We start from the raw sequence: 25,130 nt of genomic DNA on the forward strand, positions 1-25,130 counted from the left end.
ACAGCGTTTGGAAGGCTTTGGATTAGATACTGGTTCTATAAATATGAGAAGGCAAGGGATGTAGCTAGCGGTGCCTGGTAAGAGCGATGCCGTTAGTGACCAGTCTCTGTACTGGACGTTTAGAGGTACGACGTGGAACGCCATCAGACAAAGCCTTGGTGCTAAGGCTGCCGCCGCCTTTACGAGGTGGTCCCCCACCTTCGCGGCCGTAAAGAAGCGTTGAGCGGACGTTCTCTGTGAGCGGGGGCCTGGAGTCGTTCGTAGGGTGAGCGGACGGGGCTGCCTGCCTGCTTACCTTTCTTCTTCGGCCTGCGTGGCCCGGGGGGAGGCCGGGCTCGCCCTGCGTTCCGCGGGGCCTCCGGCGGAGTTGCGGCCCGGGCTGCCTCGAGCGGGAGCGGGCCGCAGCCGCGTGTCCCGCCCCGGGCGGGCCGGGCCGGGCTCCCGCCGGGGGCTGGCGCAGGACGTCCGGCCCGGGGACGCGCCGGAGCGGCCCCTGGCGCCGTCGGGCGGGGGGCGTCCGGGGTCCGGCCGGAGCCCAGCCCCGGGGGCGGGGCCGGGGACAGTGCGGTTCCCCTCGGAGTCGGGGCCCGGAACGTGGCGCCGCGGGCCGGGCGGCTGGGGCGGGATCGGCCCGGCGGGGGGGGGCGGCGGCGGCCCCCAAAGGAGGCGGAGGAGGAGCCGGAGCGCGATGGAGCAACAGGCGCCGCCGTCCGCCCCGCCGGGGGCCGTAGCGGGGGGCCGGGCTCGGCGGCGGCGGGAGCGGGACGCGGAGCCTCTGCGGGTGAGTTGAAGCCGGGCCGGCGGCAGCGGGAGCGGCCCCTGGGCCCGGCCGGCCGTCTCCCTCCCGCCTCCTCGGCCGCCTGGCGGCGCGGAGGGCGGGCCGGGCGCGGTCCGTGCCTGCGGGCGTCGGGGGGAAGTTGCGGGGCGCGGGCGGGAGCAGCCTCGGCCCCGGCGTTTGCCGCTAGCGGCGCCGCGCCCGCGGGGCCGGCGGCGAGGTGAGGAGCGGGGCAGGGCGGCGGCGGGCGGGGCGGCTTCCCCCGGCCGGGCGGACGTGCCGAGGGGAAAGCGGCGGCGGCCGGCGGGTGCCCGCGGTGGGGGCGGAGGGGCTCTGGAGCCGTAAGGCCTCGGGTATGGCCGCGGTCGCCTTGCCGAGCGCTCGCCGCGTTTCGCCCTGGACTTACTGCGGAGCTGAGAGCGGCGCCTCCAGGCTCCGAGCCCCCCGTCTCGGCCGGCGGGGCCCGCGCCGCCCCCCGGCCCCGCCGCCGGCACGGAGCGGCCCCGCGGGCCGGGGGGAGCTCGGCGGGCGCCCGTCCGGCTGCGGTGCCGGCAGCGGCAGAGCGCCGTGGTCGCCGGTGCGGCGCGAGGTTAACGGAGGCGAAGTGCCCGGGCGCTCCTCACGTGCGGCCCGCTGCTTCCACACGCGTGTTGTAGCGTGGAGCTCGCTGGAGCGTGCATCTCTGTGGACGACAGCACGGGCATCAGCGTGAACGTTACGTTCTCGGTGGTCTCTCGGATAAGCAAAAACTGAGCTTATTTTGAAACTGGAAAACTTTTTTGCTAAGTGCGTCAGTTGCGTATTTGTAGCACAGCAGAGCTTATCACCCCGATGGAACTCATGATACAGACATCGTCAGTCTCAACTAGACGTGCCAGGTAGTGAAAAAATGGTCACTAACTTGATTATACGGGCTTTGCTATGGACAGCATTGGGAATCAGGAGGCGCATCCTGGATGTGGTTATGTTTGTTGACTGGAATACTGATCGGTGGTTAAGGTTAAAATGTCCCTGCCTGCAGCCTGTGCTCCCGTAGTTTGATGTTGCAGCCATAGGATGACTTGGTCATCTCTAGTAAGCCAAGAGTTGAAGTGTCTGGGTTTCTATAGCTTTTCGTCCTTCTTTCTTAGGAGCTGTTCATGTTTATCCTTGGATGTCTTTTTATTTCTCTTAGAGGTACTGCACAGTCTTAGACAATGTCATTCCTCTTGTGCTTTCTTCTGACGCTGAACAGGAGCTCCTCAGGTGCTAACAAAAATCCTTTATAGGTTCTTTGAAAAGAGTTTTTTGATAAATGGGTAGATGATTTATTCTTAAATATTGATTTATTATTTTTTTTTAAGCAGTAGGTTTAGAAATCTTCACTTTCTTATATTTTTTGGTCTGATATAAAGACACAGGTATGTGTTTTTTGAAGTGCCACGTCATACTAGTGTATATGACTACTGATTATTTTTAGTGACAGCACAATTAATGATTGTTATTACTGATCTGTTGTACTATCTAAACCTTAGTTTTCTAGAGGTGAAATCTTCTGCTGCAATAGTATCAGTCTGCATGTATATTTCTGCTAAATACTGATCAAGCCATGTTTCCTGGCTTCTTCACTGTATTTTGCCATGTTATCACCCTCTTGCCTTTGCCTGAATGCCAGTTACTAACCTTCCTACTGGGTAGGTCACTGGTGATAGGAATGCTGTAACAAGAGACTGAAGGTAAAGTGCCTGCTTGCCCATAGGTGAGTGAGCGTTTTTATTGATATGCTTACAAACGTGTACTGGTAAGTGGCTTGTGTCTACTCAGAGAAGAAAGCAGTCATGCTACAGCAGTTGAATGACTTGTTGCAGATGACAAAATTCTGGGAGGGTGTACACTTGCTTCTGTACCAGCTCCTCCTGAAGTGTCTCTCCTGTTCAGACCTGGCTTTTGCTTCTTGTTGATTTATCTATTCGTCATTAGTGTGTCTGTCTGCCTGTGGCTAGCTGACAGTTCAGACTCCTCACTAATAATGAAATTTACAATTCAGTTATTATTCACAATTCAAGATTTTATGCTCCCTTTAGCTTGTATTCAATCTTTTTCTTATGTTAATGGTAGATCATTTGGATAGCCATAGGTGCTTCTTTGACTCTAGGAGGTCAACTTTTATTACTTTTCTGTGTGTCAATGTCATATTCGCTATCTCTTATTGAGAAAATGGGCTCCTTTCTGCTTTAATTTCTCTTTCTTCTTTGTCTTAGTTTTTCTATTACTATATATATTCTCTGTACTGTCTTCACTCTGTTTCTCCTATTCTTTAAGAACTTCCACACTTTCACGTTCTTCCTTCTAAAAGATTGATAGTAACATACTTTATGTAGATGCTGAAAGGATTCTGTCCCTTATCTATAAGATGAATCTCTAATGAGATTAGTAGGGACCTGTAAAATTTGTACTTCTGAGTTTGTTTTAGGCTTTCAGCATGCTCAGACACAAAAGTGAATTTGCATTCATTGATTTACTTCTGAAGGTTATCACTGAAACCAGTGAAGCTAGAACCCTAAGCATTCCCTACTCTGTTTGTCTGTTGTGCAAACTGCATAAATGGACTGTGCAAGGCAGATGTTGCCTATATCCTGTATGTTTCACATTATTGTGCTAAAGTTTCAGTAAATATATGCTATGTTCCAGCTGCTTTTATAGTGGAAGTATTCTGAATATACAAAACTTAATAATATCTACATCTTATTGCTAGAATATTTTTTTTCCTTCTAGCATTTTCTGAGTTAAAATATTTGTATTAAATTTAATAAGCTATTCAGTATTTTAGTTCCTTAAATATGCTTAATGGAAAAGTTTGTAGAGCGAGGGTAACTGGTGATTTATATGAGAAAAGCTGACTTTTCAAATTTCATGACAAAGTACCACAAGAACAAAATCAAATATATAGCAATCCTGCTTATCATTAGTAACAAACGATATGAATTTACTGAACGTTCAAGATACATATGTAATCTGGTGTTCAGTAGCTTTCTATGAATTTCTTTCATGTTCTTAATTACTTTTTTTTTTGAGTCTATTATCAGTATTGTTCTTTGTAACACCTGGGATGATTCTGTATTTTAACTATACCACATGTGTAAGTTTTACTTCATTTGTTTTTCTTTTATCTTCTGCCTGTTTGACGCCTCTCTGTTCCTGTAAGGAATAGTGGATAATTGTTCCCTTTACCTTTGCTATGCTTTTCTTCATTTTATAGACCTATGACTTGCTTTTTTCAATTACTTTTTAAGTTTTGTAGTCTTAGACTCTCTGTATTTTGGAGATTCATCCACATCTGGTTATCTGTTACCCATCTCCTACCTTTTCTGCTTATGTACTTTTATATTCTTGTCCCGTGGTGGTGGGAACAAAACTGCAAATGGTATTTAAAATGCAGTTCTTTCTACAGATTTAGAATGTCACAATTGTTTCCTCTTTCTTCTTTCTTTTACTGCTCTCTTTGACTGGTCACGACTACTGAGACTTTCTTTCCTTGAGAATTTTTCAGAGGTGTCTAGAAAGTCTTTTGTGAGGAATAAGGGTAGATTTAGGGCCAGTTATTGCAATAACAGCTAAGGATTTTTTCTTCCATCACTTTGCAGTTACTGACACCGGTTGTCATCTTCTGTTTATTTGCCGGAATATGCTGAAGATTGATCTGTGTTCTGGGCAGATAGTTTTAACATTTGGCTACTATTTTGTTTAATTAGTGTGCAGTTTCAGTAGCAAACATGCATGCTTCACGAGCAGTCTGAATTTGATCTCTGAGAAGCCCAGAAAGTTGTGTGCCACTTTCAGAAAATGAAATTGCCAGTGTCTTGAATTCATTAGGCAAATTTGCCCAGAAATTTGTGAATGACATCCATGCTTTGCACATTCCCATCTTTTCTCTCTCTAACATCCTTGCCAATATAACTTTGTATACGTTTCCTTTCCAATCCTGATGACTGATATATATATGGTCAGGAAACATGAGCAGACACCTATGGAAGAGGCAGCAGGATACCATTTCAGAGTTTAGATGAATTGTCTACATTGGTTGTTAATTCTTCGGAGTAAGGTGAAACATGCCCTTTACCCTGTATGTGTCTGACTAGTGGTACACTGGGGAAAATTCCTCCTAATAAACCCTGCATGTAACTGACTGAGGCTTTGAAATTTATTTTCCTGCAGTGAATCAACTCTCCGTGTAAATCATGGGGTTTCTGGGCTATTACCTGAGCCATTCCTCGCACATGGGTATTTCTTGGCTCCATTTCTCTCTGGTATGCCCTACCATCTGTGGCTTTCTGGCAACTAATTAGCTTTCTCGAGGTTTCCTAATGTTTGGTCTCAAACAACTGCTCATGTGTAATAGTTGCTAGAACTTCATATTCTGTTTTTGCAGCTTCTCAGGAAAAGTCAAACTGACCATGTGATAAAGTTTGTGGTCACATACACACTTACAAATGTGTGAGTGATCACGCTGCTTGTCATGAAGTGACATGTCCCCCTCAGTTGTTTGGGCTGTTGCTCAAAGTAGGGCAATCTACCTGCTAGTACTTGAGAATATATGAAGCTGCTGTTTGAAGCTGCTGTTTCTAAAGTTGATTGAAGTAGCAGATAAGTCGCCCAGTGCTTTTTAAAGGTATATGGCATATTGAATTAATTTTCAAGGGTGCAGAAATTTGATTTTTATAGTTTTTGGTTAGTTTCAATTTAGACAGGACAAGAAATGCAAAGGAGATTTGAGGTGGATATTAGAAAAAATAGTTTCAAGATGAAAAACATGAAGCAGCTGAAATGGGATTTCCCAAGGAAAACAAGGAGACAGGTTGAGTAGAGAAGTTTAGAAATAGTTTGGACAAACAGCTGTCAGAAAAAAAATTGAGTAGGAAGGAAAAGGAATCATAAGGAAAAGCAGAGATCAGTAGTTTCTAATTTATTGCTTTTTTGGTTGTTGTTGTTTGACTTGGAAAAAAAAAAAAAAAAAGAAAAAGCCCGGAGGCCTTTATTGATACTTGAGACAGGAAGTCAATTTGCAGCTTGCTTCCCTTTCCACCTGAAAATGTGACTCGGCTTACTCTGGTAATGTATTTAAGCCTGGCAATTGTTGTGTTGTGGTAACAATGTGATATTCTTAATCTTTTTCTGTCTGCAGAACTAAAAGTGGATAATACCTATTTCAACTATAGTTGAAATCTGTAGTCTGATCCTTTAATGACTACTTCCAAGTTTTGTGTTTCCATATATACATGTTACCTGTTGCCAAGTACAGTTACTGTCATTCATAACTGTCTTTTAATCAGAGTTGTACAGTGGTATTCTTGATGAATTGTTGAGGCTCTTTGAGAGACAATAGGGAATACATGACAGAAACAGTTGTTGACTGTTAATGACTGGTTGAGGAAACTAAAGAATGTTGAAAATTAGATGAGGAGAAAGGGTATACCAAAATCAATGGAACTAGGACTTTCTGCAGCTCATTTTACATCTTTTAGAGTTTTTCAATTAAAAGACTTAAAACAGTTTTTCTTAATTATTTTCTTTTGCCCGATTGATTTTGAGAATTCTGGAAGGGGGCTCTGCAGTGATGTCTCTTCCATTGCTAACATAAACTGTATGCCCTGCTAATCTCTGCAAGTATACCCAGTTCCACAGACTCATCCTTCTCTTCCCACTTAGGAACAATTTGCAGCTTGCAGTTGGCTGGATGTAGAGGTTTGTGAGCACATGTACCAGTGTAAGTTCTTTGGTTTGTAAACAATTTATACATTCTTCTGTTTGTGCATGCACGTACTTCTCTATGATCTATGTATTGGATGGATATACTACCATCATCTTCTCATTCATACCTGCCATGTTTTCCAATAAACATTTTTACCTTGGGATTATGCTTGGTGTTGTAGAATCAAATCGTATGGCTGAGGAGCAAAATCTTGTGGAGTATAGAATACGAAAATAGGCAACTAGTCTTATGCCTGAAAAAGGTAGTATGTCTTCTGGAAGATACCCTTCATATGGAATATGTTTTCTAAGGCTCTTTTTTGCTGCTTCTGTACCAAAAAAAAGACAAATAATGAACAACTAAAAAAAAAAAAAAAGTGATTCTGAATTCAGAATTTATTCTGCATTAATAGTGATGGCTTTAATTTCTTCTATAGTGTCCATAGAACACTTTTTTTCTCTTTTTCTGAGTAGCATTTCTCACCATTTACATGTAATTCCCCTCTTCCACAGATTTCTTTCTTTGGATCAAAATCTTTTGGAAGAAGAAGTCCTGACAGCCCCATGTTGAGCAAAGCTGAATTTGTTGAGAAAGTTCGACAGAGCAACCAGGCTTGCCATGATGGTGATTTTCATACAGCTATTGTGTTGTACAATGAGGCTCTGGGAGTTGATCCTCAGAACTGCATTCTTTACAGTAACCGCTCAGCAGCCTACATGAAAATCCAACAGTATGACAAGGCCCTGGATGATGCAATCAAAGCACGACTTCTGAATCCCAAATGGCCAAAGGTAAGAAAGTATTACTTTTCTGGGGAAATAATAACTCCACCAGGAGTATGTACGTATTACTAACGTAATGTAGACAACTGCAAATACTTCTATATTAATGGCTGCTTTTGCTAAAAGCTGCAGATAATAATAATTTGTGTTTAAAAGTTGTTTAATTTGAATTTCCTGCTGGCTATTAAACTGTTCTCTGTGTTTGGGGTATGATTCTATCTTACTACTTTAAACTAGCATCAATTTTTGGTTGCGAAGACCAGACGTCTCTTTTAAAAGTAGTCAGCTTTGAGTAGCATCCAGGAACATTTTTCTTGTGAAGTTCCTTGAGGTGTAGCATGGAGATTCTTATTAATAATGGAGCAATAAAGTCTTTCAAAATAGCGTTCAAAGAGTTTTTGTGTATATTGTGGATAATCATTTTAAGAAATGCATACCTCAGCATTCTTAGTAAGATCTGATTATGCAAGGAAACCTTTTGTAGAGTAGGTGCTGTTGGTTGCCTGTTTCTTCTGAGACTGCTTCCCACTAGCTGCTGTTGATAGCTTCAGTAATTCTGACTGTTGGCTAGTACAGAGCCATCCGTTTAGATGCCAATTAATTTTAGCAGAATGTACTCCAGATTCCATTTCTCCTATCAATCTCTCACACAGTATTACTAGTCACTTTAGCTACAGATGCAATTTAAGACCAGATTTATTGCCCAGGTTCCTCTCCTCAGAAATTATGTCAGGTAGCAAGCATAACGTTCTCCATCAGCTGGAGTCCAAACTATTGAAGTTATGTTTCCTTTTATATATAAACGGATCACCGGAAGTCCTGTATTCTTTTTTTCAGTTGTTTATTAGCTTCTAGAAAAAAACATGCCTCCCTGTCCCCACCCCATCTTTTGGTAAAAAGTTGTTATCTTAAATTTAGAATATATTGAAACAGGAAACTGTACTTTTATACTCTTAAGTTTTTGTTTGTTTCTTTTGTTTTAAGACCAAAAAACTGCTTAAATAAAATGTTATTGAAAGTGTTTTCTAAGGCTCTCCCACTCATAATCACAAAAGGAAGACCATGGACCAGGGAAAGGCCTTCCCTTTTGTTGATTCTGTTTTTTGGGTTTGCCATCTTGCATTGCAGCACTTTTATTTTTCACATTTGATTTTCATGTTCAACCATTGTACTTTTATTTTTTTTCACTTTTATACCAGTACTTAATCTTTCTCCAAGAGTTTTAGTACATTCTCCCTGTTGTTTGTACTAAGCATCTACAATTTACAGTTTGTATCAGTTCACGTAAGCAAGAAACTCCTGCTTTGGTAGGGTGATGACTTACAACCTTGTAAGCTTCTTTTTTTCCTTTTTTATTTTTAAATATCATTAACTTCTGTCTTATGTTACAGAATATCATAAATTTTACGTAGTTTATGTGAAGGACTGTTAAAAAAAGAAAATTGCATTATTTTTCTCAGTCTCTTGATTTCCAGGTCAGCTGTCTGAATACAAGAAGTTAGAGCATAAAAACAGTGGTATATTTGTATAGTTTTGTATCTTATTTTTAAGAAGTCTGGTAGTGATTTGCTATAGAGCTCACTTAGATGAAAAGTTATGAAAAGACTTCATAAAAGAATATTTTCAAAATATGAATCGCAGACAGTTGTACAACAAAACCTTTGAAATGAATCATTGGAATAGATTTGTGGATCAAAACAGAAAATAAGATGGAATAGTAGATTTACTAGCTAAAGGCTGGCTGTGCTAAATGAAGACATTGTTATCAGTCTATCAAATACAGAAATAATATGTATAGATCCATCACTAAGATGGAACAGTAAAAAACAAACAAACCAAAACAAAACCATTTTTTAACATAAGTGAGACTCTTGTTTCAGAGAAAACCAGAAAAATGTATTAAATTAAAACTTACTGAATTTTATTAGGACTTACTGATTTAAAAACATGAAATAGCAAAAATAGAATTAAGATAGTTACTGTTAAGCATCCACCTGACCTTGAACAAACTCTATTTCTTTGTTTATTCTTTTTTGTATGAAAAGACAAGGAGGTACTTTTACAGGAAATTATTTGAGCCTTTTTGTTGGAAAAAGCAATGGAAGACTTAAAGGTTGTTGTTATAGCATATCTGTTCTTGCTTTATTGAATCAATATGTAAAGGATATCTTGCTCCATGACACAAAAAGTTTGTATCCTTGGAAGGTTACTATCAGTGAAAAATAAAAAAGTCAATGTAGCTTTTGCAGTTTTTTTTGTCCTGTGTGAAGGACAATTTATTTCTCTTTACATGTCCTTTCATGTTCTTTGTCAGTGTGCATTTTTTTTTCCCAGTTCTCCGAGTTATTTAAGTGAAAAAAGCAATTTTTTAAAATAGTTTTCTTTGTTTCAAATAGTGTATGACTAGGAAGGGCATATTGGGAGTCAAAGTTATTAAAGTATCTATCTTGAGATAGAACTGGAACTTTATCTTTTTTTAAGGATTTTTTTTTTGTATGGCTTTTATTCTCAATGTCATCGGAAAGTTTACCTTTCATTCCTTAAGAAGTTAGGATATTTTTCACCAGTATGTTTTGTTAAAGGATATCATTGTACGGATATGGCAGTGAAAACCGGTTCAGTGATAAAAAGCTAGATGAATAGACTTAATGTTCATAGTGGTGACAGAACTAAGTTAAGTACTCTTTCACTGCATTTGCAATTATTTAACAGTTTAACTAAATAGACATATAAGTTAAAATACTAGTTACGATGAATAGAACTAAAATACTGAAATCTGTTGGTGATTTTTTTTTCCTGTTTAGAATTAATTTATTGTAATTAAGTTTCCATAAATTATCAGCAAGAGCAAAGAAAGGGGTCAATATCTGGAAAGACTGAACTTCTTCTCAAAAGCATATGCCTACTAATGCTGAAAACCACACCTCTTAGCTAAGCTATATTAATTTTTGGAGCTATTACCTGAGAAGGGGTGATTGTCTACTTTCAATGCATCAGCCATAGCAACTGCCTGAGTGTTATTATTGTATGTCAGTGCAAAAGATAAGCACTGATTAACTGTCATTACCAGTATGAGATGACTATTTATCTGTTTGTAGATGGTGATGGATTCTGCATCTCTCTTGAATGAGCTGGATTTTACAGAGGGAATTTTTGGGGGGAGCACAATTCTGTGAGGAGACTGAAAATTGCTGGTACAGTAGAGGAGTTTTGGCATTCACAGTAGCTGGAGCTCTTGGGTAACTCTTCTTCTTTTATGGAAAAAGCACAGAGGAATCTTCGTTTCATTTTTTATTATTATTATTATTTTGTTGAAGGACACAAATATAAAAGAGCTTTCTGCCTGAACTGGACAACAACTTTCTGTGAGATGAGCCAGAGGCAAGCAGATAGTCCTGACTACTGAGGGGTGTTGTTGTTTTGTGTCCCTCCCTCCTGTTTTGCTGGCAAATAAATAGGGTGGCTTCCCTTCCACCACCATACAGTTGCTCTCCTCTGAGACTACTTTGCGAAATACCAGTCATCTCTGTTTCAGTGGTATCAGTGGGAATGCCAGGTAGCATTAATGTGCTTCCTCAACTGTTTCTGGTTATTGGGAGCAGTGCTTATCCAACAGAGATGTTTTGGAAGTCACAGCAGAGACAGGAGATCCTGGTAAGGAGGAAGTTAAGTTTGGGTGGTATGTTTTCCCCATTTAAACAACTAGGTTTTCTAAAATGCGTATTTGTATTTTTATTACACAATTATTTTTTTTTTTATTATTTTTAACAGGAAAAAGTGTGCTTTGAGGGCTAATTAACTAATCAGATATTTTTTGAACACAGAAATGTTCAGGTTGTATTGTACTTCCGAAAACAGAAAGTATGCAATGGTGCTTATAAAGTTGTTATGGATCTAGATGATTGTTAGTCAAATAGTTTATGGTGGTGTGCCTACATAGTACAGGGAAGTTTGTGTGTGTGTGTGAGGCTTGTCAGCATGAGATAGCAGGACGGCACTGTCTGAAGTTGGAATGCTTATGTGGCATATTTCAACATCAAAATGTGCTTTATAATTATTTTATAATTCTGTTTGGTTCCTTTTGATAGAATGTAGTTAGGAAAATTTGAAACATGCATCCAAAACCTAAGCAATTTTATTAATTAGCCAGAAGAGGGAGCTTAACAGATGTAGCTCATAATTTCCATGAAAAAATCTGAGTTTTAAATACAGAACCCAGTCTCCTTTCTCTTAAGGAGTTCAAAACTGGATAGCTTTTGAATCCAAGTTTTCTGAGATTGAAGTTACTAGTTGTATGGTTTGTTTTTTTATTATTAATCTTTATCTTGGGTATGCAATTTGTTATTATTTACTTTGCTAATTTTGTTAGCAGCGCATCTACAATTCTAATGGGGAATATCACAACTGGAATCTTGCATGTATTCGTAATAAATATATCTTTGTCCTGTAATCAAGGCAATCCATTAAGCTGATCCATACCTCAAAGGATGGCAAACATAAACAAAATAAAAAGCACGGTGAAATAAATCTGTGAAATGGGAAAACAGAAAGGAAGAAAGTGTTTGCTTTTGCTTTCAAACACAGTTGTTTCACCTTGAGTTTTCATACAACTTCTATTTCTAGTCAAGGTCCTGAGTTAACTCAAGTTTTGATGCTCCCCACACCCCCCAGGTCTCCCAAAATATTTTTCATGAGATCCTGACTGTGAGCATTTGTTTTGAACACTACAAAATGTTCCTGAAAAGTGACATGACTTTGTTTACCTTCTTTCTGCACCACTAGGGCACACTAGTGTACTGTATGCCCAGAACAAGCTCTTAGAGATATATGCTCCCATTGCAATTATGTTCCTGTGAACTTAAGAAATAAAAAAGACTACATTATGTGCCTGAAAGTCTTTATCTTAACACAGTGTGCCTCTCCCAGCCTTGAAATCGGTCTGTAGCAGATCAGAATAATTTGCTACAAGTCTTATGTTGTGTGACTGTTTATTTCAATGGTACATAAAACTAATGTTTTTAGTGTTTGAGAGGATTGGCTTGTAAGTCTTACTATTTTCAAAATACTTTGTGTAAATATCATTGAGAAATTGAAAGATAACAGAATATTTCAGGAATTAAGTAGTATTTTGGGAATACCCACAGGCAAATCAGATTAGGCTCATTTTGTTCTTTTGATGTCATGCCAAATGGTTTTGTTTGTTTTGCTGTTGTTCTGGCCCTAGAGAATTTTTATTCAGTTACTCAAGCTGCACAACTCTGAAAAGAATCCTAGACATGGTAAATGAAAAATAAGGGATATATTCTGTTACTCTGACATCTGAACAGCCTCTGCTTGGTTCTTGGTGGTGTTACGGATTTAGGTTTTATTCTGTTTTTATCCTCAAATTAATGAAAGACATACTGTGGCTTAACTGGTTTAGATTTGGGTCTAATTCTGTTAAAATTTGGATTTCACTAGTAGTCGCAAATGTATAGTAATTCATGCTTCAGATATAGAAAAATAGCTGGTCTCAGTGTTACGATAGCTAATATGTATGTATTGAAACGTCTACTCCTAATAAGAAAACAAAAACAATTCTATAAGGTACATTTTTACTAACCCTCAAGTAAAACTGTTCCACTACGGGTTGTAGGGTTAGCTTTGGAAAGTCTCTTAAGACTATTGGCATAATTTTAGTTGCCTAACTAAACATTTCTTGGATTTTTGACTGTTTTTTACTAATGTATGCTATAGACAAACAAGCCTATTAAAAGTGCAACACAATTTTTGTTTTTGAGATAATCTTGAGATAATTTTGAGATAATTTTGATCTTCATGATGAATAGGTAGAATGTTTGTTTTTACAAATGTACAGGTGTAAGCTGAGACTGAATACTTCCTTGAGTCAAGTTTAGAGATGTTAGCTTATCTCACGTACTGAAATGAATTTTGCTTATTATGGGGGTGCAGCAGTCTTGCAGCTTGAGGATGCTCTCTTCTGCTTGTGTCAGTGACAAAGCTGTGCTTGATTCTGATCATGTATGGTTGTGCTGAGATGTACTGTTGTTATTTGGAATCATGATTTTCAGTTCCCATTTTGAGATGGTATCTGATGTATACTTAAGCATAGTCACTTAAGAATTTGCTGCAAGTTTACATACTGTGACTGTTTTTGTAGCAGTAAATACAGAGATGTTCTGATTGCGTACTTGGGCAGTGCTTCGTTTCCAAAGTCTGAGTCACACAGTAATTGCCAGGGACAGTTTTGCCTTTAAGATTTGTTATATTTAACTTTGTTTGCTTTTTTTTTTTTTTTTTTTTTTCTTATAGCAACATTAAACCAAACTTTCCAAACAAAGAAAACAAACTTGTCTAGTATGCATTTTGCAAGCCACCAAAGGCACACAGCCTAGATTATATTCATACCAAAAGAATCGTTCTATAACTTAACCTTTAAAAACAAACAAACAAAAATCTATAGTGTGCACAGAGCTTAATAGTAAATGCTATTGTAGCTTTGTCTAAGTATTGTGGAATTTCCTAACTGCAGAAGTGCTTTCTGCATGTGATGAACTGGGGAAGGAGAGATTAAAAAGAAAATCTGTAATGGGAAATCACAGCCTTAGAGGCATATACGGGCATTTGATTAAGGTAATCTGTGTCAAGGTGTCAGCAAAGGAAGTAATATGACATAATGCTGCAATGTTTTTTTTCCTTTAGTATTCAAAGGGCATAACAGGGGGAAAAAAAAAAAAAAGCTGCCTTTATTGAAAATAAGTGAACTCTTACATCATTCCAGTTCTCAGACTACAGGAAAAAGTGGCAAATGTGGCAGAGTAAGAATAAATTTGCATATGTCTTTATATGTAATTAAGAAGAATAGGAGGAGGTTTTAAGCACTCTCAGGGTTATCTTGATTTTATTTCTGAGTTTTGTGTGAGTAGAAGGATGTTGACTGAACAACTTAGTAACACCATCCTATTTGAAGCCCCAGATACTGGTGTTTGAGTATTAGTGTTCCATGAAGGGCACAACAGGTTGCTGAATGAGAGAGGGCCAACTTAGCTAACATTTTTGAAAGACGTGTCTCAGCAGTGGTCTGTGATTGCGTGCAACTGTTTAAGCTGCACAATGGATCAAAACTTTGTTTCTCAAAACAGTGGCATTTTTCATGTCAAACTGTTCTTCAGCTGTTAGAGAAAAGGTCAATACTCTGAAGAATTTAACTGACACAAAACGAATGCACTACGTGTATGCAATCTGAAAGTAACGACTCCCACTTTTAATCAGGCACAAGTTTCTCTTACTGGTCTTTGTCTACCTCCTCTGCTTCATTTAAAAATGTGGCTTTCTATGTGCGGATGGAGAAGAAATTTGAAAGGCAGAATAGAAAGAGGAGGGGATTTTGAACCATGAGGCCTTTGGGTATTTGAAATGCAGAAGGATTTTAGATATTGTCATGTAACTGTAAGGGAATTCAGCAAAATAGCTTGCATGGGTATTTTCTTAACTCACTCCAGCTGTTGATCATGTGACCAGCCCGTTTAAAAAGAAAAGGGACATTTGCTCATCCTCTTGTAATTCTGACTGCTTGCATATCTTTAGAAATTTACCCACATGCTGTAGCAATCTGTAACCACCTCAAATTTTCTCTAAGAACTGCAAGTAAAATGCCCACCCTCAGTCGTGTGTAAAATTTTTAAGCAAAGAATGTGACTTGACCATGTAATGTTTTTCATGAATAGGCCTCTTGTTTTTAATTTGATGAGCAAGGAACTTTCCAGTCCTGTCCTCCTGCTTACAATCTGTTTTTAATTTGGAGAAAGATGCATTCCATTTTTTTCAGGCACAAAACTGCTTAACAGATTCTTTTGGCTTTGCTAGAACTTGATGTGTTATGTTATCCTGAGATTTGTGCGTTTGTTTTTATCTTACCATCTCACAGAATCACAGCACAACTGAAGCTGAAAGGACCTCTGGACATCCTCTAGTCCAGCCTCCACTGCTGAAAGCAGGTCTGGCTAGAGGAAGTTGTCCAGGACAATTGTCCAGTTGGGTTTTGAATATTTCTGTGGATGGAGACTCCACAACCTGTCTGGGCAACTTGTTCCAGTGTTTGACCACCTTTACACACACACACACAAAAAAAAGTTTCTTGTATAGCAGTTTGTATCCATTGTCTCTGGTCCATTCACTGAACACCACTGAGAAGAACCTGGTTCCATCTTCTTTGTTGTCCCCCTGTCCGGTGTTCATACACATTAGTAAGATGTGCTCCTCCACTGCACCTTCTCCAGATTAAACGACTGGAGGTGCCAGCCTCTGCACCTATGACTGATACGCCAATCCCTTAGTCATCTTTGTGGCCTTTTTGCTGGACTTGGTCTAGTCTGATTCTTTCTTTCTTGTACTGGCGAGCCCAGAACTGGTCACAACACTCCAAATAAGTTCTTATCTTGTATACTCATTGTATGTAGGTTTACTTGTTAGTTGTTTTTTGCTGTTGTTATTTTGTTATTGTTATTGCTGCGTATTGTGTCTTCTTCACATCCCTCTTCTTTTCTTCTTTTTGAGTAATCCTTTTTTTTTCTTTTTCTTTTTCTTTTTCTTTTTTTTTTTTTTTTGTTGGTGGACTCAAGGTGGACCAGGTACCAAAGTGAGCATCACTAATGCAGTGGTGAAAGAATACTCTGTTTCTTTGTCTATTTACGTACATTAAGACACTTTTACTTACTTTTTCTTATTTCATATCCTTGTTGGGGTGGTTGTCTGAATTTATAGAGTGTTTTTTATTGTGATTAAGGAGCTGCAGTTGTCTCAACTTTCTCCACTACCCCCCTGTTCTTAGTGTTGTTTTCTGATGATACTCTTGAATAGAATGGCAAATGTGTGTACCCTTTTTAGTAGTTTTAAGTAACTGGGTTAGAGTTTGAAAATGTTAATTGAGTCTCAGAATACTATAAATCAACACAATCTGAGCATTTACTGTAGGCTTTCATTATTCCTCTGCATTTTCTGGAACCGGTTTTTATATGGAAGAAAACAACTTGAAATTATATTTTAAGGAATTGAGTTGCAATTTTTCTTCTCATTCTAAATGCTGTAATGTAAAGTCCTCTTTTGGGAGGTAGTAGCATTTTACTGCACAGTTATCCTCCTGGTGTCAATTGAATGCTAGAACTAGTTATACTGCAGTGTAGGAATGGCACAGTGCTTTTTCTTCCTCACAGATCTGAACATACAATGTGGGAAATGCAGAATTTTTCACTGTGACTGTAAAAAGGATTTTTGACATCCTTGATTTCTAATTAAGCTTGATTTGTAAGGGTAGGATTTAAGAAAAAATATCTTGTTACCTGCTCATTGAGAGTCAGGCACAGAGCCAGTGGACATAATTTTAAGAAACTTGGATTGTCTTCATCTACTTACAAAGTGCTGGATTTTGTACTGTGTAGTTTTAAGCTAAAACCTTGACATCTGTTGTTACCTCTTTTTCTTAGCTTTTCAAAACCTGAGGAGTTGCCAGATGACTTTTCTGGTCAGCTTTCAGCTCTTCAGTGTTTTTTGTTTGTTTGTTTGTGTTTCCCCTCAGTTTGTTTATTCCTAGAAATGAGGTTTATTCCTTATTTTTTTCCTCAGCAAGGAGTAAGTTCCCTCACCTTGGGGATTCATTTCTTTTGAAGAATTATCATAGTGGCCATTAGTCTGCAGTTGAGGAATCATGAAGAATTATAATGAACAAAGCACACATCAGAGGGCGCTCCTCACTTAGATATTTCAAAAGTAGTGATTCTAAGATCTAACTTCAGTTGTATACATATATTCACATTTAGATATATCTAAGATAAATATTTTTGCAAAGTGCATGCTGTTCATAATGTTTTTAGTTTGTTTTTAAACTGGATATGGCTGGTATGCAAGTCCTAATAAATTGGGCTCCCTGAAATTGTGAAGTGTGTTGCTTATGCAGAGGAATGGAAGGAGATCACCCATATCTTATACATGCTTTCTAGAATGGTTTGCTTTAAAATTTGTGTTATGTATACGGATTTGTTTTTCTTTGCAGTGTCCCTAAGGTCTTTATTCCAATTTATCATTACTTTTTGGTATATTTATGTTATTTACTGTTGTGATTAACCAAATCACGAACTGCATCTTGGATTTTTTTTTGTTGTTTTATTATGTGGCAGATAGTCCTATTTTTGTTAGATGTTTAGCATCTTGGATTTATACTGACTCAGTGGATTTGTGATACAGCTCTGGCCAACAGAAAGGCAACCCAAGGAGCAGCATTTGAGCAGCACAAGGAAGAGTCTCTTTAGACATTGTGGATTAAAGGTAGTGCAGTGAGACTTCCTATTTTTTAAGAGCTGCCAATAGGTGGCTGTGTGGCAATAAAAATCAGGAGAGGATTCTAGGATTCTGGGACTGGATTCTTCTGTAACAGACAAGAATGCCCCTGGAAACTACCATTTCTTGTTTAGGTGTACAGTCTCATTATATCATGGCATCTCTTGACATGGGCAGGTCTCATCACAGGCCTGCTACCTCAAGCAGTCTCTGAGGAAATTAAGTGAAATGGAGAGTTTGGGGGAACAAGTAGCCAAGAGAAAATAATAAAAATGGAGAAAGCAGAAAATCACCTTTACTAACAAGCTCACCCTCCCCCCTCCCTCTCTGGGATGGGGGAGAGAAATGGGAAAGTGAAGCCTGTGAGTTGAGATAAAGACAGTTTATTAAGAGAGGAAAATAGTAATAACAATAATAACAATAATGATGATAATAGTACTACTAATAATAATGTGTACAAACAAGTGATGCATAGTGCAGTTGCTCACCACCCGCTGACCGATGCCCAGCCTAACCCCGAGCAGTCCGGCCCCCCTCCCCCAGCTAGCCACCCCTATGTATTGTTTAGCCTGATGTCAGATGGTATGGAATACCCCTTTGGCTAGTTTGGGTCAGCTGTCCTGGGTCTGTCCCCTCCCAGCTCTTACTGCACCCCCAGCCTGCCTGTTGGCAGGACAGAGCAAGAAGCTGAGATGTCCTTGGCTTGGTATAAGCACTGCTCTGCAACAATTAAAACATCGGGGTGTTATCAGCACTCTTCTCATCCTAAGCCAAAACATAGCATTCTACTAGCTACTGGGAAGAAAATTAACTCTGTCCTAACTGAAACCAGGACAGTAGTAAATGCTTAAGTATATATACAGTGTACTGCACTGGGACAAGGTCAAGGAAAACCAAGTAATTAGCAGTGAGGCTTGCTGAGAACTTTGTAACATTAAAAGCATGTTACTTTGACTTACTGGCCTTTCAACAAGCACCGGGGATTTATTCAGGAAACAGTATTCCTACCATCTCACTTCCCTGTATCTATGTAGGGTGTGAAGTATACATGGTAATGTAAACGTAGGAAAGGCAGCACAAGGCTAACTGCTTCACTAGATCTAGGCATTGTCTGACTGAAGACTGGCTCAAACTAATTAGAACAGGGAAGAAATGAGTAGCATTTCTTATTATTTCTATAAGTCTTTTTTTTTGTCCGAGAGCACTTAAGTCTTAGTCTCTAGTCTGAACTGCTAGACAAAGCATGTTGCATCTCCCTTTTGATATAAGTATCTTTGTACATGTTTTCTCTTTTGCTCCAAAAGGCAAATGATAAAGCCCCCTCTGCTGTATGGAATGGCCGAAATAAATTACTAAAAGTTTGTCTATTATCCACCAATAGAGAATTTACTCTAATATGAAATAAACGAAGTTGAGCAGTATTGTAGTTTCTGTCATATAGTGAATAGATGCTCCAGTTTATTTTCTGTATTTAAGTTAGTTTTGAACTCTTTCCTTCTCTTCCTTCACCTTGGAATGTGAAATTTGCCTCTTGAAGTTGAATAACTGAATCTCTCTCGAAGTGATGAGAAGACTATCATAAGACCCCAAAAACGAAATACAAGATTTTGAAGCTGTAATGTTTTATAATTTCTTATGGCTTTTCCATAAGTTGGCAGTGGTATGCAAATTCCTGTATTGCTTTTCTCATTCTAAAGCTGTTGTCTTAGATCCAGCTTACAGAAATAATAGAACACTTGAATGTTGATGCATATCAAAATGTATAATAAAGACATCCTTTTTGTTTGTGTTCATTTATTTTTTTTAATATTGTTATCAAACTGTGTATCTGATAGATTTGTGTAGTCTTGTATTGGGCATCAGTATGGGTGATGTTTAACATGCTTGATAGGCCTTTAACTGAAAACTATTCCTTTAGTTTTGTGTCTAATAGAACTAATATAGTTCAGTCATACGTTAGGTGGATCTCTGTTCACTTCCCCTAGTGGGAAAACTATTTTTTTATTTGGACGAATGTTAAATTTATAGTTTTATGATGCATTTTTAATGGCCTTCAAAAATACATGCTAAGCCCAGCTTATTCTGGATGCTAACAGAGAGCGGGAATGTGTTTTCAAACCATTGTTAATAGAACCTCATCTCATATGGGAAATGGAAAGGAACCTTGCTGAAACACTGCATTAAATAATGCATAATTTTCCATCATTCAGAGCAAAATAGATTTCATTTCTGCCTTGGGTTACGTAGCTTGTATTTTAGTCACGGTGGCCTGCTCGCAGGCCTTTTTCCTCCACTAACAAAATGTCAAAAGCAATGCGATATCTAACAGAAGGGAAATGTGAAGTATATAAAATGTTTAAAAGAGATTTTTTTTTTAAACCCACATACTCGCAAGCATTAAAACACACGTATACAAGTAGTCTGTCCAGCATCAGTTCTGTGCAAGAGGGAGGATAAAAGATGCTGGTTGTCAGGTCCTTACTATGTTCCTTGGGTTCCTCTCAATAGTTGTTATGGGGTGTTCCTTTGCTGCAAACTCGTAGTGCTTCATTTTCCATAAACCCTAGGCAAAATTGCTTTTCATTGTCTGGTTTCTGGGTTTGAAATGCGTGTCCGATTTCTAGGTGGGCCATTAAGAGAAGGAATGGCATCTGTGATGTACTGCAAATTTGTTGTTATTCTCAAGTTGTTAGAGTGCAGGGTCTTGGGTTGATCTGTGCTGTGGTCTGGTCAGAGTATAGACCTTGTGGTCATGACATACTGCATTCCTCCATGTTACTGCTAGAAGTGACAAGATAGTGTTCTTCCTTATTAATCTGTTACTCTTTTAACCCTTGTTCTTCTGTTTTCTCCAATACTTTTGCACATGCATTTTTCTGCTGATGTTAATATCTCTTCAGTGGCTGTTTATAGCAGTATCTTTTCATGTAAAATTGTTGCATGGCATTAAGTTCATAATACATTTCAATTTACTGAATACTCTCGGCTTTCATTATTGACCTTGCTTGTGCTGCTGCTTGTTGCGTAGCCAAAGTTAGGCTGTGTCTTTCCCTCTCAAAATGAGGTTATAAAACAAAGTAGAAGACAAACAGTACAGATTTTACTTTCGTAGCACACAGAGCTTGTCTGCTTCAAAAGCAGTCTTTCATGATTATTCTGATTTAGAGAGAGTAGGCCTTATAAGATCATAGGAAGACTAGGCAGATCTATCAGAGGTATTTTTAAAATCCTGCTGAGAACATTCAGAACATGACTGCCAATGCTGCCATCAGTTCAGTCTAAATTCTTTATAGGATTTACTTTATCTTCTGTTTTTATTTTTGTTTTAAAACAAACAACCTCCTCTCCCCCAGAATCCTGTTAATAACATGAGCAGCTTTTCAAAGGGAACTAATGAGGGTGGTTAGTGAGGGATGGAAAAAGACTGCTTTTGTCTCTTTGAATGCTCTGTTTTATTCAGGTAAAGCTAATAGATGATGAATGTCAACTCTTCTTCTGTAAGAATTGACATGTGGGATCGGACTGAAGGTCCACATAGTGGAATATCGTGCTTAAATACTGCCCAATATGAGACACTTAAGGAAGCAGGATGTGCTGGGTGAGCCTTTTCCTAGCAAACATTGCTACCCAATGGCTGTCAAAGAGATTCAGGGGCTTTCTGACCTGGAGGTTTCATCTGAGCTGTTGTATTTTCATCACTGATGGACTTCTCAAGAACTTATCATAATTTGTGAGCCCAGTTGTCCCATGGAACCATAACACTCAGTAGAAGTAAGTACAGTAATTTTTCTAAGTAGTGTGTGGGGAGAAAAAAACAAAACCCAAACCCTAGCACAATCTTGGTTTTATTTCTGTTATCATGGTAGCTTTCAGATTGTGTTTTGCTGGACAGCTCCCCCGTGAATTGGACAGAGTATCATCAGGGGGTCCTCTCTACGTTACTCAGTTGGACTTCTGGAATACTTCAGGACAGAAATTCTGGACAATTTCTCATATTTTATATTTATTTATTTATTTATTTTAGCTGGATGGTTAAGAACTGGAAAACAAACAAAGCTGACTATGTTTAGTCAGTGCATGCTTTGTGAGCTTTGAAAAGATGGCTTGCCATTACCTGAAGTTGTTAATGAAATAAATATAATTTTGTTAGGAAATGGCAAGGAAATTTTAAAGCTAGGTATCACTGCTCTCATTTTATGGATGGAGAGACTGAGATTTGCTTTAAGTCATACAGCTGGCTTCTGGCAGGCCTTGAAAATAGGATCTAAAACTCATTAGTCACAATGTGTACTAAGCCTGCGATTTTTCTAAAATCACATGGTGTATTTACATCAAGATTTGAAATGGTAAAGTGGCCTGCACTGACTTAAGAAGTACTGGAATTTGCAGTGTGGAATTTGCATTTAAAGCCTGTGAAAGAATGGGATTGAAAACAATGCAAAAATAGCATTGTATGTTTAAATTTTTCCAGATTACAGGTTTCTAGTGCTAAAATAAGCAAGGTTTTACAAAAATTAAGATTTTTTTTTTTTTTTTAAGTTTAAACATATGTTTGAAATATTGCTACATCTTGTAGGAGACAGACAAATGATAAGAATTAAAATTAGTATGGCATCTGAATTTTTGGCTATTTAAAAAAAAAAAAAAAAAAAGCACATCACTGGTCCTGCCATAGCCACAAACTTGTCACAAGACAGTTTCATATCTTTTTGTGGATTGGTATTTTAAACTGGAAAGTATTTGGGAGTGTTCACATTTTCCCCACCAGAATGCTATTTGCTGCTGGTGACAAAAGTACTGTGGATTGCTGTTTTGTTCAGGTGCAGCAGTTCTGTTGCCCCCTTGTGTGTAGTGTACCACCTGCAGTCACAACTTCCTGGACCACTCTGTAGATTCCATTCTTCCTCATGAAGCACTGTCTTACAGAGAAATAATATTTGTGATACTTTTGGTTCAAGAAGATTTTAATCAGGGCCTGTGTTTTTACTGGGCAAAAGTCCAATCTTAACAACTAGAAAACTGTAAGAAAGCACTTTTTTTTACCCCCCTCTCCTTTTTGGAGAGGGAGAAGTTTAATTTTTCTGATACTCTTAATGTTACATTACAGGCAGGTGGGGAAAGAGTAAGGGTGAAATCCTGTGACTATGTTGTAAACGTAACATTTAGCCTTCTTAAGTTATCACACAACAGTACAGGTAAGCTTCTTGATCCTTTAATTTTTCATTGCTTGGACATCTTGTTTTTGCCTTCAACAGTTCTCCAGCAGTGAGCCACGGTGCAATTGGAGGTTTGTATCACTCATTGGAATTTATTTGAATGACAGTTTCCCTGAGTCCTCTCCCATGCTTTTGGGCATGTATGTCAAGCTTCAAGGCCTCTTACTGCTTTAAATTTTTGCTAGGAATGTGGACTAATAATTGGACTCCGGAGAATGCAGATGTGCCACATGTTGGTATTTATTTTACGTTGATGCATTTGGTTGTTAAGTTTGCTACCAATGCGTTCAAGGAAATTATATTTTATCATGTGTGTGGCAGATTTGAAATACATGCAACTGTATTTCAGGGAGTATATTTTTCATGATTTTAGCAAATGGATGCTAAATAAAAAAATGCTGGCTTCCTGGATTTGGTTGCAGTGTAGAAGTGCCTAGAAATAATAGATTCCGTGGCTGTTTGGAAAAGGACAGCTATAGCACTGAATCTCAGAGAGCAGAAAATATGTGCACTTAACTGCAGAGGGAAATGCTTGGTATTGCAATGTACACTCATTAAAGCTTTGGAAAGCTGTAACAGAATGGGGAATGCAGCAGAAAAGGAATGTGAATGAGAGGAGTGTGTATAGTAAACATAACTTTTTAGGGAGTCTAAACTAATGATACAAAGAATAAAAAGGAATTCAGTTGCCTGTATGATTTCATTCACTCCCACATTTATTCTGCTTTTTCTCACACTTGGTATACATTGAAGAATGGTACTGATTCTGAAGCTTGTCTAGAGAGGAGCAGCAAGCATCGGAACTATTAGTTAATGGTCCAAAACAGCAAGCCAGTTCTGGCTCAGAAACATCCATTGTCTCTTAGTCTCACACAATTTCTCCTCCTAAACACTCTCCTTCTCCCCCCCCGTCTTGTCTCTCTCACCCACACCACACTAAATCGACAACAATAAAAATTACTTTTCAGAATGCTTGAGACTATTAATTACAATGATAAGTCATTTCTGGAGCTATAAACATTTTAAAGCATTTATAAATACGTTGCTCATTGTGTTGGGCTTTGTGCTTGATAAAATAGGAAAATTTAAAATTAAAAAAAAAAAAAAAAACTTATTTGAATTAATGTTTTGTAAAATTACACTGCAGAACAGAAAGAAGCAACTTCTGTGTAGCAGATTCACAAATCTATGTTTAGTAATTTGAGAAAATAAGACATTTTTTCCAGTAAGGTGAGTGTGGTGAGCTAGCTGGTATTCTGTATTCTGAGACCTCTGTAGGGTACCTGCTTAGTTTGTTTTGCTTTATATCATGCTAGAAGAAGCTGTTTATGGCTTACTTCAGGTGCCTATGCAAACATTTAAGTATGGCTACAAAACCCTAATGGCACATGTAGTAATTTTGCTACTTAGTTCATTCCTTTTGGCAAATACCCCAGTTACTCAATACCTGAATGAAGATCCAGCCTCTTCAGCTGAATGGAGAACAAATTATGATTGGGAACACACGCTTGTTAAGCCCTGTTTCTTCTTCCAGGAGAAACTATAGAAGTGAACAGCAGCATACCTGAAATATTGTGTAGCTTTCAGGTTCAGTGCAAGACTGTTTGAGAAGCTCACTCTGTAGATGAGGTATTTAGAGTTGTGTGGGAACTTCATCTACTATCTTTTAATCAGGTGGCAATGATGAAGATGGAAAAACACATACTCTTTGTGATCGAGAGGTACAAGGACTTTATCACTAGCATTATGCAGGAACCAGATGCAAGAAAATTTTGTTAGTTTTGGAGTATTTCCCAAACAGCTAAGCATCTAAAACTTGAACAGTATCGAATAGATTTTTATTTTACTTGCAAACAATTACAGGATATATTTCTCCAGTAACATACAGAAAGCTAAATTTACAGTTAAGAAGTTGAACAGATATGCAAAACAATTGACTTTTAAAAAACAAGGCACCCTCACAGTCACTTCCCCTAAAAAAACTTGCTTTTTCACACACACACACAGACACACACAGACACACACACACACACACACACACACCCCGCCAAAAAAAAATATAAAAAATTAACCATCTGCTCATTAGATGTGTTACAAATGGAAGAGTTGGGATGGAGCTGGTGTGGTTTGCAGCTTTTTGGCAGATGCTGAGGAACCTAAGTAGGGTTTAGTAGTTCTTTTCAATAATAATAAGCGGTATAGACAGGACTGTATCGGAAATAACATTACCATGTGAGAGCTATTTACATTCCAACAATGCCTATACTGCACGCATAACAAGTTTAATAGCCAGCAAA

General features: G+C 38.8%; 1 protein-coding gene across 3 annotated transcripts in view; it reads left to right on the plus strand.

Moving 5' to 3' along the window:
- Positions 1-688: 688 nt before the first annotated feature.
- Positions 689-25,130, plus strand: part of TTC28 (tetratricopeptide repeat domain 28) — a gene marked incomplete at its 5' end in the record, with an annotated part of 156,886 nt that continues 132,444 nt past the window's right edge. For 2 of the 3 annotated variants that reach the window (XR_014318671.1, XM_082773929.1), the window contains 2 exons: positions 689-781; positions 7,016-7,294. Coding sequence is in view for 2 of the 3 variants with exons in the window: in XM_082773929.1 (XP_082630055.1) it covers positions 689-781; positions 7,016-7,294 (372 nt within the window). Of the gene's footprint in view, positions 782-937; positions 996-7,015; positions 7,295-25,130 lie in introns of those variants that run through there. The other variant, XM_082773930.1, reaches the window with a different exon arrangement.

The sequence above is a fragment of the Aythya marila genome (assembly GCF_965140915.1).
Source record: "Aythya marila genome assembly, chromosome: 17".
Taxonomy (NCBI): domain Eukaryota; kingdom Metazoa; phylum Chordata; class Aves; order Anseriformes; family Anatidae; genus Aythya; species Aythya marila.